The sequence below is a fragment of the Nyctereutes procyonoides genome, unplaced genomic scaffold (genome assembly GCF_905146905.1).
Source record: "Nyctereutes procyonoides isolate TBG_1078 unplaced genomic scaffold, NYPRO_anot_genome, whole genome shotgun sequence".
Taxonomy (NCBI): domain Eukaryota; kingdom Metazoa; phylum Chordata; class Mammalia; order Carnivora; family Canidae; genus Nyctereutes; species Nyctereutes procyonoides.
Window position 1 is genome coordinate 17,143,782 of NW_026575147.1, and position 15,188 is coordinate 17,158,969.

The 15,188-nt window shown below is 42.1% G+C and overlaps 1 protein-coding gene across 5 annotated transcripts in view; it reads right to left on the reverse strand.

Annotated features, from left to right (window-relative positions):
- Positions 1-10,569, reverse strand: part of LOC129501357 (myomegalin-like) — a 182,000-nt gene extending 171,431 nt beyond the window's left edge. For all 5 annotated transcript variants that reach the window (XM_055312440.1, XM_055312437.1, XM_055312443.1 and 2 more), the window contains exon 1: positions 10,332-10,569. In XM_055312440.1, coding sequence (XP_055168415.1) covers positions 10,332-10,351 — 20 coding nt within the window. In that variant the 5' untranslated portion in view covers positions 10,352-10,569. The remainder of the gene's footprint in view (positions 1-10,331) is intronic.
- Between the last annotated feature and the right edge of the window lie 4,619 nt (positions 10,570-15,188).

The following is a 15,188-nucleotide window of genomic DNA, read 5'->3' on the forward strand; positions in this document are numbered from 1 at the left end:
GAGATAAATATTTTTCCTGTTTCTACCTGCCTTTTTATTCACATAATCTTCTACTGTTTCTATTCTTTATTGTGTCCACTTTTAATGATTTAAAAAGAATTACATGCTCCTTCTAGAAAATTTTGGAAAAGAGAAAAATGAATACAGAAAAGTAAGAAAAAATGCTACCACTTAAAGACAACATTGACAAAGATTTTTAATGTATTTACTGTCACTATTCTTCAGTTCATATGCCTCTGAGAATTCTACAAAATAAAAGTCACATTTCATGTGCAACTTTGTATCTTGATTTTATTTATATTATTGAAGTCAAAGACTTTGAGGAATGCATTTTCAGGAGAAGAGTCAGAGGAGGAGAGGGAGGAAGTACATAAGAAGAGGAGGAGGAGGAAGAGGAGAATTTCTTAACATTATAGATCTGCTCCAAATAAAAAGATTGAACCTAGAGTCATCTTTTTCAGTATGGTTCTATAATGTACTAAAAAAAAAAAAAAGCTTATAAGGGGTAACCCTCATGCTCTGTTCATGGGAATATAAATTGGTGTAGCCACTATGGAAGAGAGTATGGAAGTTCTTTACAAAATTAAAAATAGAGCTACTGGGGCAATTGTGGGTGGCTCAGTCAGTTAAGCATCTGACTCTTTTTTTTTTAATTTACTTATGATAGTCACACACAGGGAGAGAAAGAGAGAAGTAGAGACACAGGCAGAGGGAGAAGCAGGCTCCATGCACCGGGAGCCCGACGTGGGATTCGATCCCGGGTCTCCAGGATCGCGCCCTGGGCCAAAGACAGGCGCCAAACCGCTGCACCACCCAGGGATCCCTAAGCATCTGACCTTTGATCTCAGGTCTTGATCTCAGGTCGTGACTTCAGGCCCCACATTGGGATCCATGCTGGGCGTGGTGCCCACTTAAAAAAAAAAGAGCTACCATATAATCCAGCAATCCCACTTCTGGGTAACAGATGGTGACTAGACTTACCATGGGGATCATTTCATAATGTATAAAAATACTGAATCACTATGATGCATACCTGAAACTAACAAGATATTCTATGTCAATTTCACTTCAACAAAAGAAAATCAATTTAAAAAGATAAAACAAAGATTATAGAATCTAGAGGATAATAGAACTGACTGAGGGTTACCAAGGTTTGGGGATTGTTAAAGTAATAAAAAGTTCTGAAGCAGTGCTGAGAATGACCATAAGACCTGCCCCTAAGGTCCAGGCTCAGTAGGGAGGTGGACACAGAACAGGTGGCCTGGAAGATAGAGGAACAGGAGTAAGCGACAAGGTAACTGAATATTCAGAAATTGATGGGGAGATGGGGGGAACTTGACCTTGTGGTCAGGGAACACAAACTCAGAGTTAAGAGTCCTAAGGGTGGAGAATGTGCAGTGAAGACAAGCTGCAAACCTGGCTTGCTGATGATGTATGGAAGTGGACTGGAAGGAAGGAAGTGTGAGTCCAGGCAGGATAGTAATATACACTCATGCCTAGTGATCCCTCCAGAACATCAGCCACTTGTAGGCAGAGTTTTTATATCATCCACTATCATATAGCTAGTATTAAATAAGTCTAGATCATAACAGGAATTTGAAGCATATAACTAAAACAATAAATAAATGCAATTGGAATGTATAGTGTTATCAAGCTTTGATGGCCAGCTATTTCTATTCCATAATAAGGAGGTCTCTACCAAATAGATGTTCATATCAGTCTTGTGGGGAATGTTCTCTAGAAAGTTCCGAACTGAGGATCTTCTAAGTGCTAGAAACAACATTAGATGCTGAAGATTTAGAGTCAAAAAACAAGCCTTTTCTTCCAATAAGCTCCATTCTCTAGAATGGAAAATACCACGTAAACCACACCTAGCTGCAAGCTATGACAGAGTAGACAGGATGCTCTGACTACAGAAAACACCCAGAACTGGGTTCCAAAAATAATTCCAAAAGGAGGTAATGGTGAAACTAATTTTTGAAGGGTAAACTTATCCTAACAAAGGCAAGGCTAGGTGTGTAGGTGGGAACAGCTGGTATAGGAAGCCCCACATAATAATTTTAGCCCAGGGAAAGTAAAATGATACTCTACAACCAGCTCCTTAGGTGATCTGGCAATAACACTGCTCCCACTGGGTGTTATTCTGTATGTTGGTAAATCGAACACCAATAAAAATTAATTTATTAAAAAAAAATAACACTGCTCCCATGGTGCCAATAACCTGGAAATGTCTGAGTAATAACAGAAGTGTTATCAAACCAACTTTGTTCGAAACTTTATATGTTGTCACTTGATAGACATAAATGTAAATTTCTTCCTGCTGTAAAAACATATTGACTTAGTTTTAAGGCAGTGTGTAAAGGATGTTACCATAATCCCATCACCAAATACAGCATCTCTTTTCTCTTTTCCTCTTCTTCCAATAGACATTGTAATATGCATGTATAATTTTTAAAATTGTTTTCATAATCTGATATTTCTTTTTTTTTTAGAGGGAAAATGGGAGGAGGGGCAGAGAAGAGGGAGAGAATTTTTTCTTAAAGATTTATTTATTTATTTATTTTTATTTATTTATTTATGATAGTCACACACACATAAAGAGAGAGAGGCAGAGACACAGGCAGAGGGAGAAGCAGGCTCCATGCACCGGGAGCCCGACGTGGGACTCGATCCCGGGTCTCCAGGATAGCGCCCCGGGCCAAAGGCAGGATCGCGCCCCGGGCCAAAGGCAGGCACCAAACCGCTGCGCCACCCAGGGATCCCCTTAAAGATTTATTTACTTGAGAGAGAGAGACTGAGAGAGCACGTGTATGTCAGGGCAGGGGCGGAAAGGGCAGAGGGAAAGGGAGAATCTTCAAGCAGACTCCTACTGGGCACAGAGCCCGAAGGGGGGCTTAATCTCATGACCCTGAGATTGTGACCTGAGCTGAAATCAAGAATCAGATGCTTAACCAACTGAGTCACCCAGGCACCCCTGTATGCATAATTTTGATGTAATTTATATCCACTTTTATTTTCTTATATTAAAAATTTCTGTTTATTACCATTTCAGGAGACACTTCAAGATGGTAATAGATTAATAGCAAGAGTGAAGCATTTTACTCTAGAGAGAAATAGAAGTTGGGAATGTTACTACTGATTGACCTAGGATGCATCATTTTATGTCAGTGCACCTCCACTTCCCCTTCTGCAATATAGGGACTTGGGTCTTGAAAAAGATGGTTAAATTGAACCAAAATATTGTCTATATGTCTAATAGTTATGAGTCTAAATGCTAAGCAATTTGCAATTTATTTTTATTTTTTTAAAGATTTTATTTATTTATTCACGATAGACATAGAGAGAGAGGCAGAGATACATGCAGAGGGAGAAGCAGGCTCCATGCCAGGAGCCTGACGTGGGACTTGATCCTGGGACTCCAGGATAGCGCCCTGGGCCAAAGGCAGGCACCAAAACGCTGAGCCACCCAGGGATCCCCGCAATTTGCAATTTATATGAAACAACTAGGAATGTCTGATACTGTTTTTCTACTTCTGAACATCTATCATTCAAAAACAATCCTATGGAAGAAGATGCTTCATATACCTAGATGTTTATCAAGTATTATTATTATAATAATTAAAAACTGAAACCCTAAAGACATCCGTATAAGGGAATGAGTGAGTAAAGTATTATATTTCCACATCATGAATAACAATATTCCACATTATAACATGGAAAATACTCTTCCACTGTGTGAAATGCTAGAAATTATTTGATTTTCTTTGTCAGTCAATGCTTTCTATGCATCAGCAGTTATTGCTTCTTCATACCTCTTCCACCTTGGCCATGATAAAAAGTACCAGTAGCTACTGTCCCTAGTTGGCAAGGAGATGCCAATGGAGAAAGAAGTTTCTGGAAAGTGGAACAAGCAGAAAAGGACTAGAGATAATGAGACACATTAAGGGAAAATGTATTAGAAACTATTAAAGTGCCACGAAAATACAACTTACAGTTGTGATGATGATGGTGATGATGATGAATACACTATGAATAATAGTGTTTCAGCCATGAGAAAAAACAAGTTCAGGTCATGCTTGTCTTGCTGACCACAGAACTCAAAAGATGTTCTGAGACTAAGGAAAACAAGTCCTCAGTGTATTTGAATGTTTTAAAACAGAAGTAAATAGAGCCATCCTGGTTCATCATGACATCTCTTTTATTCTGGACTTTCTTCTAACTTTAAATGCTATTTGAATTTCTGCCACAGACAACTTGTGGAATGTTCTGAGCTCATTTTGGAATTTTATTTATAAAGTAGGCTCAATTTCAATAGGAGTAGAGTCCCAGGGCATCTACTGAATGGATGGATACTCCACATAGCTTTGTATAAATTATCCCTGAGCCATCTAGAATGGAGAGCGCACTATGATGACAGTCACCCAGTTTATCCTTTCAGACATAAAATGACCCCTTCCCAATCTTCTGGTATTTGAAATCTACCCTTAGCGTGTAAACTGAAAGATACACAGAGGTGGGGGTACCTAGTCTGATCTAGTACATGAGAAATATGCAAGTAGGGATGAAAGCACCTTTTGAGATATGTTCCTCAAGCCAAAATGCAAGTATCGGCCTATTTAAAAGTAGATCAGAGTTTCTAAGGCAGAGATTTTTCCTTCCCCATATGCAGAGAATTAATTGTTAGAAATGCTGAATGTTAAAAGGAAAATTCAAAGACCAAGGACATTTCAGTAATAGAATTATGAAAAGGAGCATTTTCCTTTTTTTAAAATAAGATTTTATTTATTTATTCATCAGAGACACAGAGAGAGACGCAGACATAGGCAGAGGGAGAAGCAGGCTCCTCACAGGGAGCCCGCCCGATGCGGGACTCCATACCCAGACCAGGATCACGCCCTGAGCCAAAGGCAGATGCTCAACTGCTGAGCCACCCAGGGATCCCCAAAATGAGCATTTTCGTAATAAAGAAAAGGGCTATATGCAAAGCAGCAGCACCACAGTAAGCAAAGGTACTAGAAGCAAGCAGATATTCATGCTCCAGTGCTTAATTAACCTCTCTGGCCTCAGCTGCCACACCTATAAAATGGAGGGGAGAGTGATTTACATTAGTAAATGGGTCTGCCAATTTACCATGAATTCAAAGAGAAATAAATGTCTCTGCTTCTTTTACCGTTAAGGAGTTAATGTAGAGAAAAGTTAAGCTAAGTTAATATAAAGCAGAATAAATGCAAATATGCTATCAATGGGGATCATTTAAGCGCAACATAACCATGGTAAATGGGCTTCTTGTCTTCCTTGAAGGCTGCACTTTATGTGGAGAAGAAACAAACTAAAATTTTTGAATTTTGAGACTGAATCACTGTTTTTCCTGGATGTCGCTCCACTTCTCCAAGTTTTCATAACCACAGCAGGCAAATACAATCAATGCTTGCATTGTGTGAAATTAAATTACAAGATTATATAAAACAAAGCAAAACAGACTATTGGATTACTTTCTTTTCCTAACATTCAATCTTACAGGTAGCCATTAAATAGTTCAAGTTCACTTGTGAACGTTCAAGTTCACTTTTCCTCCATTTGTTTAGAGAAGTTGACTAAGGTTCACATATGATTTGCCTGACTTTTCGTCAGCTTCCCCATATGCTACAAACAAGAGCATTTCCACGCAAAAGGGGAAGAGAATTAGTAATGACTTCTCCAGCATTGCATAGTGTGGCAGGCTGGATTATGGCCCTCCAAAGATGTCCACATTCCTAATCTCCAGAACCTGTGAATGTGCTACTTTACATGACAAAAAGGACTTTCAGATGTGGTTAAGGATTGAGATAGCAGGATTATCCCAGATTATCCAGTAGGGCCCAAAGGAATTACAAGAGTACTTGTAAGAGATAAGTGGGAGAGTCAGCATTAGAAGAGGAAATGAGATAAGGGAGCAAAGACTGGAGTATTGCCATTGCTGGAAAGGGGCCATGAATCAAGGAAAGTGGACAGCCTCTAAAGCTGGGAAAGGCAAGGAATAGATTCTTTCCTAGAGCCTCCAGGAGGAACATACTCCTGCAGACATCTTCATGTTAGCCTAGAAGACCAATTTCCAGACTTCTGACCTCCAGAACTGCAGGATAACAAATTTGTGTTGCTTTAAACCACGAAATTTGTGGTAATTTGTTTCAGCAGCAAAAAGAAACTAATACAATCTAAGGAATCTGAAATATGCTCTCTTCTTCAGTGAGCTGTCAGTTCAGAAAAGTGATTGCTAAAAATTCAGAGCTGTAGAAGCTGTTTGCCTGATCAATACAAGACTTACAACGTGAGCAAAATTATCCTCATCATCAGGCTCCTCATCATCTCCATGAGCTTACTTCTTTGATAACCCTTATCTTATTCATGGATATTAATTTGATTTGTGACCAAACCAGTTTTTTGTAAGGCTGGTGTATGTATTCATAATAGGAAATATGGTACTCCAGAACCAACCATGTTCTCCCCAGATGATTTAACCAAAGAATCTGGTAACAGTCAGGCAACATCCCTGGGAAAAGACACTCCTATTGACCTCTAACAGGACAGACAATGTGCAGCTGGCAGTAGGGGATATTTTACTTTGAGAACTCAAATGCTCAGCACCCTGTCCTTTGTGGATTGACTGAACAAGATAAAGGGTATGGAGGCTCATGTGAAGAACCTTTCAGACAGGAAGCTTTCCAAAGCTGCCAAGAATGAAACTTGGGAATAGAATCACAGTCTTACACTTATTCATAAGCTTGAGTAGTCAGGATAAGGAGCCAGCTCCAGATCCAACTTAGAAACTGAATCACCAACAAAACTCAACTCCAGGCTGTATTTCTTTCTCAGCTGGGCACATTATTTAATCTCTCTAAATTTCACTTTTTCTTGTCTTAAGCATGAATATAATAACATTCCCTCATACCTCATAGAGTTGTGAGGATAAGGTGAAAGGAAGTCTGCAAAGGGATTAGCACACAAGTTAGTAAATGGAAGCCTAATAAAGTTATTTATTTTATTTTTTAAAAAAGATTTTATTTATTTGAGAGAGAGAGAGAGAGCATGCACGAGTAGGGGGAGGGACAGAGGGAGAAGTAGACTCTCCACTGAGCAGGGAACCTGACTTGGGACTCCATCTCAGGACCCTGGGATCATGACCTGAGCAGAAGGCAGATGCTTAATGTAGTGAGCCACTAAAGCACCCTCTAAATAGTTGCTTTATAGTTAATTATTATTTTTTTAAGATTTTATTTATTTACTCATGAGAGATACATAGAGCGAGGCAGAGACATAGGCAAAGGGAGAAGCAGGTTCCTCACTGAGCAGGGATCCTGATACAGGACTTGATCCCAGGACCCAGGATTATGACCTGAGCCAAAGGCAGATGCTCAACCACTGAGGCACTTAGGCGCCCCTAGAGTTAATTTTTATTCTTTGAATTTCCCAAGTTGTGCTTTTCCACTGGCTCTCATGCATATGTCTGCATTAGCATCTATTAGAATCACAGAAAATGAGAAAGTACAACCCTCAACCCTGCCTCAAAGGCAGAAACTCAGTCTCATGCATTGTTTCACCCTTAGCATTTAGCACAGTGCTTCGCCTGTCCTCAGTTCTCACATTTTAAATAAATGTTTATGACCTGATTTTAGCTGTGAGTTAGGAAATATCTAAAACATCATTATGATATGATTATAGGATTTTTCCATCTATGATCCACTAGGTGGTGAAATAAATTGAGTCACACTAGCATTTTTTCTTTTTTAAAGAAAAAGAGTTAAAGTGGAAAAGATCAGAGTATAAAATACATAGTGAGGTTAAGATTTGTTACATGAAATTGTTTCGGGTATGTATGCAAGTATACCTGTTGTAATGTAAGTATATTTCTCATTGTAAAGGGGAAAAAAAGCATAAACATTCTGACTCTTTCACCCGGCCAACATTTGGTATTTTCTGTCTCTTTCATTTCAACTATTCCAATGGCGTATACAGTGATATGGCACTGTGGTTCTTTTTTTTTTTTCTTAAGATTTTTAAATTTATTTTTTGAGAGGGCACAGCAGGAGGGGAGAAGCAGACTCACTGCCGAGTAGGGAGCCCCATGCGGGGGCTTGATCCTAGATCCCCAAGATCATGACCTGAGCTGAAAGAAGACGCTTGACCTACTGAGCCACCCAGGCGCCCCTGGCATTATGGTTCTAATTTGCATTTCTGTGATGACTAGTGATGTGAAGCACCTTTTCAGTGTATCTCAGCCCTTGTCTGTCCTCTTCACAATCAATTCAAAAAACTATTTGGCAGTATCAACTAAAGCTGAACATGCATTTCCGATTACTCAGAAATTCTACTTCTGTGTATTTGCCCAACAGCAGTATGTACATATGTTCACCAAAAGACATGCCCAGGAACGTTCACAGGAAGTAACCTATTCATAATAGCTCCAAACTCGAAATTGTCCAAATGTTCATTAACAATAGAATGGATAAATTCGATATATTTACACACAGTAGAATCCCAAACGGAAGCAAGAATGAATGAACTCCAACTACACACAACAATGTGGTAGAATCCCACAAGCATTAGAAAGAAAGAAGCCAGATGTAAAAGAATACAAAGTGGATAATTTCACTGACATAAGATTCAAAACCAGGCAAAACTCATCTATAGTGTTGCAAGTTAGGATAAATTATTCTTGGGTCACAAGGGCTTTAGTAGTGATGCTTATGTCCTCTTTCTTGATCCGAATGCCTATTAGCATGGATATATTCCATTTGTGACACGAATCAAACCACAAACATATTATTTGCGGTTTTCTGAATTATTTCCAAATTTATCTGAAATCTAAACATAAATTTCAGGGAAAAAATTTTATATATACATATATATATTTTTTTAAGTGTGAACCACACTGATAGAGAACAAGAATCCATGATATGCTCACTCTCACTACCATCAAGTGGTCGTCTAGCCTTTGCTTGAACAATTTCAGGGTTGAGAATCTATTTACCATCCAGGGAGGTCGCTTGTTAGAAAGCTTTTCCCTTACACCAAGCCATCATTTGCTTCCTCACAATGTGGTCTGTTCTCCTAAGAGATCCCAGATCCATCTAATCCCATTACCACTAATTGCTTTTCAAATATTTGAAGGAAGCTACCTTATCCACCCTATCCCAGCCCTATCTTCACTTCTCGAGACTGGAGAGCGTCAGGTCCCTTGATCATCCCTCGAGATGTGGTTTTTAGTCGCCTTGTGTCTTTATATTGCACTCCTTTTATCTAACTGCCCTCTAGGTAGGAAAGGGCTAAGAAGAGCAGAAAAGAGCAAAAAGCAGAATTGTTACTTGTAAACCTAAATAGTGTGGGTCTACCAACACACTCACAGCTTCAATTTCTTTAAAACTGACAAGATGTAGAGAACTTCTGTTGAACAATCAGCTGAAATACCCTGGAAGTTTTGCACAAATCCCAGTAAGCCCCAGTTTCCCTTCTGTGTCTATACCTTCTGCTTTCCTATAGGAGTCAACACACACATTTGGCCTCACTCCAGTATCCAAAGCTACATCCTGGAGATGGAGCAGTATCTCTTTTGGAACCACCTCTGGAGTACAGCCTCTCCATCCACAGACAGACGAAAACCAGCTCTTTGTCCCAACACATTACCTTTTATCCCTGAGTAGGTCTGTTTTAAAGTACATTGAGGGAAAGGACTAGGGGATGGAGAAAACACACTTCCACTGGGCATCTCCAAAATCTGACCTAAAAGCTGGCTATTATCACCCTGATCTCAACAGAGCCTGGCCAGTGAAGGGCACCCTGGTCTTCCTTCCTTCCTCTTCCAAAGTCACTCCAGCTGGAGACTCTGGAGACGAGCTTGCTGGGCTCTGCTCACTCCCCGCTCTGCCTTTTGTGTGACTGGTGGAGGATGAGGTTGAGAAGAAAAACGTGGCAGGGTGAGAAGGAATCTGGTATTTTCCAAGATACCTGAAATGAAACGTATCTCTAGAGAATGACCTACACAATCCCTCTCATCTGCAGAACAGGGGAAAGCCAGAGAGCCATTTCTACAAAAACTTCCAGGTAAGCCCCAGTGGGTATGTTTAATATCGAGACTGGGTGGAAGGGAGATGCATTAAGTAAGGATAACGCGAGAGAGAACCCGTGCAGAGGGATGGAGAGAAGTGGGAATTAGGCACTTAAAAAAAGAGAAGGTCGTCAAAGGCCCCTAGGTGTGGCGCGACTTGGGAGAGCGCGCGGGGGTGCGGGGCGACCCCCGGGGCGGGCGGCAGGCGCGCGGCGGCCGGAGCGCGGGGAGGAAGCCGCGGCTCACCTACCTCGTCCACGTCTGCTCCATTTTCCAGGCGCTTCCCTCACTCTCGGGGCGCTCCTCGCCCGGGAGGGGAAGCAGCCTGGGAAAAGCAGAACCCTTGCGCACGGACCTCCAGCTCCTTCTTTCTGTGCTGGCAGCGAGAGAGCTCGGCTCCGCGATCTTTTGAGGAAAACGAAGCGACGTGGCCGAACCTCCAGCTGCCGGCGCGTCGGGGCACAGGGGAGCGAGCGCTCTCGGGGGGAGCGGGACGTGGAGCGGCGTCCGGGGAACCGGCCGGAGGCAGCCCGGCCCTGCGCGCACGCGATCCCAGGCCGAGACGCGACTGGCTGGCACGAGCCGCCGCGCCCCAGCGGAGCTGTCAACCGCGAGCGGAGGCGGGGCTCCCCGCCTCGGGTGCGGGCCGGGCCAGCCGGGGTTGCGCGCCTCCCTCCCTCCCTCCCTCCCTCCGTCCCGGCCCGCCTGGAGGGTGTTGGCGGAAGGGCAAAGGGCTGAGCCGGCGCTGTACCAGCCCCTTCGCCCTCCCCCGTCCCACCCAGGGGCGCTGTAAAATAGGCAAATAAATAAATACACCACCTAACTGTACGGAGATTCGGAGAAGGCCCTCTCGCGTGCCTGCCTCACCCCAGCCACAGGTAAGCCCGGAACCAGAGCTGGAGTCCGGGAAGGTCTTGGGAGCCGTCCTGGCCGAATGCAGAAGCTCGCGCTCGACGGTCGCAGGACACTGTGTGATTTTCCCCAGAGATCTGACCTGTCAGCTTCACCATCAATCTGGGGACAGGAACCTTCCTCAGATAGGGAAACACCCTCATGAGACCTTGCAGCCTTAGCTGCCTCCATCTCCGGTGGCCCGTGCTTTTGAACTGTGTGCCTCTTCGGCCTTCAGTTTTCCAAGCACTGAGGCGACTGGGGCACTAAAACTAGCTTCAGAGGGGGCAGAGGGTTCCTGGACTTCCTGGAGCCCTAGGAGTGCTTCAAGACAGTAGCCAACGGTACTGGAACCTCCTCCTCAATTATTCTAAGACCATGGAAAAGGGTCCTTTGGTGACGGCACTGCCTGAGACTCTGTACCGTCTATTTATGTAATGAGGTTTAAGCAAGTCAGACATGCTATAATTAAAGTGCTTGCAGCCCCAAAGCTCCTCTTTAGCTCCAAAATAAAACCTTTTTATTATGTGACATGATCACTGTTATTATTAGCATTACCAAAGACCTTTTTTAAAAAAGACTATTTATTTATTTAGTTATTCATGAGAGACACACGGAGACAGAGTACAGGCAGAGGGAGAAGCGGGCTTTCTGCCGGGGGTGGGAGGCGGTGGGGGGAGCCCAGAGCGGGACTCGATCCCACGGGGATCACCATGGGAGCCGAAGGCAGACTCTCAACCACTGAGCCACCCAGGTACCCTGACTTTTTCCTTTTCTTTTCTTTTTTTTTAATTTACAGAAAGCTTTATAGTGCCCACATGTGGTAATGTTGATTGAGTCATACTTATTTCACAGATGATGAAGTTGAGACCCCAGAAAAGCTCAAAGTCTCTGCTAAGGCTCTGATAACAGTTGTCTTCCCCATGGTGTGACTCCAGACATTTACTCTATGAATTTCTGAAAATAAGGCAAACAAGATGTCTCTACAGTGAATTGATTCTTTTAGGTATCCTGGGAGTTTAACTCAGGAAGGGCCCTGGCATGCCTGAGAACTGGTAAGACAGCAGAGAGCCTGGATTTTTTTTTATTATTATTTATTCATGAGAGACAGAGAAAGAGAGAGAGAGAGGCAGAGACACAGACACAGGCAGAGGGAGAAACAGGCTCCATGCAGGGAGCCTGACGTGGGACTCGATCCCCGGTCTCCAGGATCACACCCTGGGCTGAAGGCGGAGCTAAACCACTGAGCCACCCGGGCTGCCCCAGAGCCTGTATTCTTGGGGCAAACTGTCATCCTGCCTAATAGGGATGAATTCCCCTAATTACCAGCACAGAATAGGGGTGGGGAGGACTGGATAACAGTAAGACATCTCAGTGTTCAGAGGAGCCATCTAATAGGCCCCTAACATAGAACCCCAGCTCTTAGCTTAGACCTAAGGCTGCACTACTCCTGAGCTTAGAATGTTTCCAGGAAACATTTTAAGGCCCAGTTTGACCTGAGATAAGGCTTACAGGCCACCTGTCTTGAAAAGAATCTCCTGTTGCAAACAAACAAGCATAAAAGGGCGAGAAGAGTCAGATTTCCGTCCTCCATACCAAAGTTGGTGTTATATTTAGTTTTGTCTCAAATCAAATTATGGGCTACTGAGTTTGGAGAGGAACTGTATTTACAGCAAGACTTATTCTGCATTCAAGTGATAGCATTAATTAGATGAATGAACTATGAGATCTCAGAAGTGAGGCTAGAAAAGATACCAGTTTATTTTTTTTAAATGTTTTCACTAAGTTCATAGTACATTCATTGTAAAATAGTTGAAAAATACATAAAGAAGTATATAGAAAGGAAACTACCCATAATACCCAGAGATAATCAGTGTTAAATGTTTGTTGAAATTTCTCTCCAGTCTTTTTTTTAATGTATTTTTTTAACCCAAAACATCAACTTAGTCTTACACACCCAAGAGTACATACATGCTTGAAGAGAGATTTCATTGTAGTTTTCAAGATTACCTTTATTATCAAAAGAACAAAGTTTTTGTGTTAGATTGTAAAAGAAAAATATTCACCCATATATCCACTCTGTCAACACAACTGTTTAAATTTCTCTACATCTAGTAATTATCTGCACATATTACATATCTATTTCTATAGCTGTAATTCAGCCTAGACATAAGTTTATGTCCTCCTTTTCTCACTTATTAGATATCTGTCCATGTTGTTAGAGTATTTATATATTTATTAATCTAATGATTATATAATACTAAATAATATCAAAGGAACTATAGTTTACTTAATAATATTTTGTTACTGCATAGGTACACTGTTTCTAATATTACAATGCCCCTATCATTTTACTCCTTTGAATTATTTCCCTATGATAAGTTCTTAAGGCATAGGGTTGTGAGGATAAAAGCACTTTCCAGGAATGGCTGGTTCAGTCAGTAAAGCATGTAACTCTTGATCTTGGGGTTGTAAGTTCAAGCCCCACATTGGGTGTAGAAATTATTTTTAAAAATAAAGTCTTTGGGGCACCTGAGTTGCTCAGTTGGTTGAGCATCTGACTCGGTTTTTCCTTGACTTGTGATCTCAGGGTCATGGGATCAAGTCCCCTCCTCCCCCATCCCTGGACTCTGTCTGGGTGGGGAGTCTGCTTAGGATTCTCTGTCCCTCTGCCTCTCCCATGCTCTCTCTTTCCCTCTCTCTAAAATAAATAAATAAATCTTAAAAAAATAATGTAAAATCTTTAAAAAAGAAAAAGACTTTCGGGATCCCTGGGTGACGCAGCGGTTTGGCACCTGCCTTTGGGCCAGGGTGCGATCCTGGAGACCCGGGATCGAATCCCACGTCGGGCTCCCGGTGCATGGAGCCTGCTTCTCCCTCTGCCTGTGTCTCTGCCTCTCTCTCTCTCACTGTGTGCCTATCATAAATAAATGAAAAAAATTAAAAAAAAAAGAAAAAGACTTTCTAATTTTATCATCTTACATAGCCTGAGCAACACTCGGTTTTAACATTTTAATTGTTCTCTTTAATAGATAAGAAATTAGTTAAGTTATAATATACATATGCCTATGCCTATTTATATAGTATATAAATAAATATCATCTTATTTTACTTTATGTTTCTTAAAATACTAACTAGTAAAATCCTATTTCATAGGCTTTCTTTTTTAAAATTTTTAAAAAGGATTTTACTTATTTATTTGAGAGAAAGAGAGCATGATCATTGGGAAGAGGCAGAGGGAGAGGGAGAAGCAGACGCCCCACTGAGCAAGGAGCCCAACACAGGACTTGATCCCAGGACCCTGAAATCATGACCTGAGCCAGAGGCAGACACATAATCGACTGAGCCACCCAGATGCCCCTCTTTTTTTTTTTAAGATTTTCTTTATTTATTCATGAGACACACACACAGAGAGAGAGAGAGAGAGAGAGAGAGAGAGAGGCAGAGACAGAAGCAGGCTTTATGCAGGGAGCCCGATGTGGAACTCAATCCCAGGTCTCCAGGATCACGCCCTGGACTGAAGGCGGCGCTCAACCGCTGAGCCACCCGGGCTGCCCTCTCTCTCTCTCTCTCTCTCTCTCTCTCTCTCTCTCTTTTTTAAAGTAGGCTCCATGCCCAGTGTGGAATCCAGTGCAGGCCTTGAACTCATGACCCTGAGATCAAGACCTGAACTGAGATCAAGAGTCAGATGCTTAACTGACTGAGCCCCCCAAGAGCCCCTTTCATACACTTTCTTGCAAACCATTATTTCTAGTAGCTAGTCATCCTAAAATCCTGTTGTGCTGTCACTGTATTAGTCATATATTTGTTGCAACAGTGCTGTTTAATAAAGAACTCTCAATATTATACTCCTCACTCAAGGATCTGGGCTTCAGGTATAGATTGGTTGGGCCTGGGTTCAAGATGCTTCCAAGTAGCTCTCATGTCAGGAAGAAGCGGTGGCTACCTGGGGAATACTCTCATGGTAGATTGTAGGAGTATATGAGAGTTGGCGTAGACTCTTAAAGTCTCCATTCAGAACCAGAACATTGCCCTTTCTGTGGTATTTCATTCCCCAAAGTAAGTTACGTGGCCAAGTCCAAAGTCATTGGTGCAGAAAAGTACACTCTGCCCACAGACTGCAGAAGGGGTGAGTAGGTGTCTAAGGACAATGCAGTTTACAATCTGCCAGTTCCTGAATGCTGTACTTTCTGGCTTTTTGTTAAACTTTTGTCCT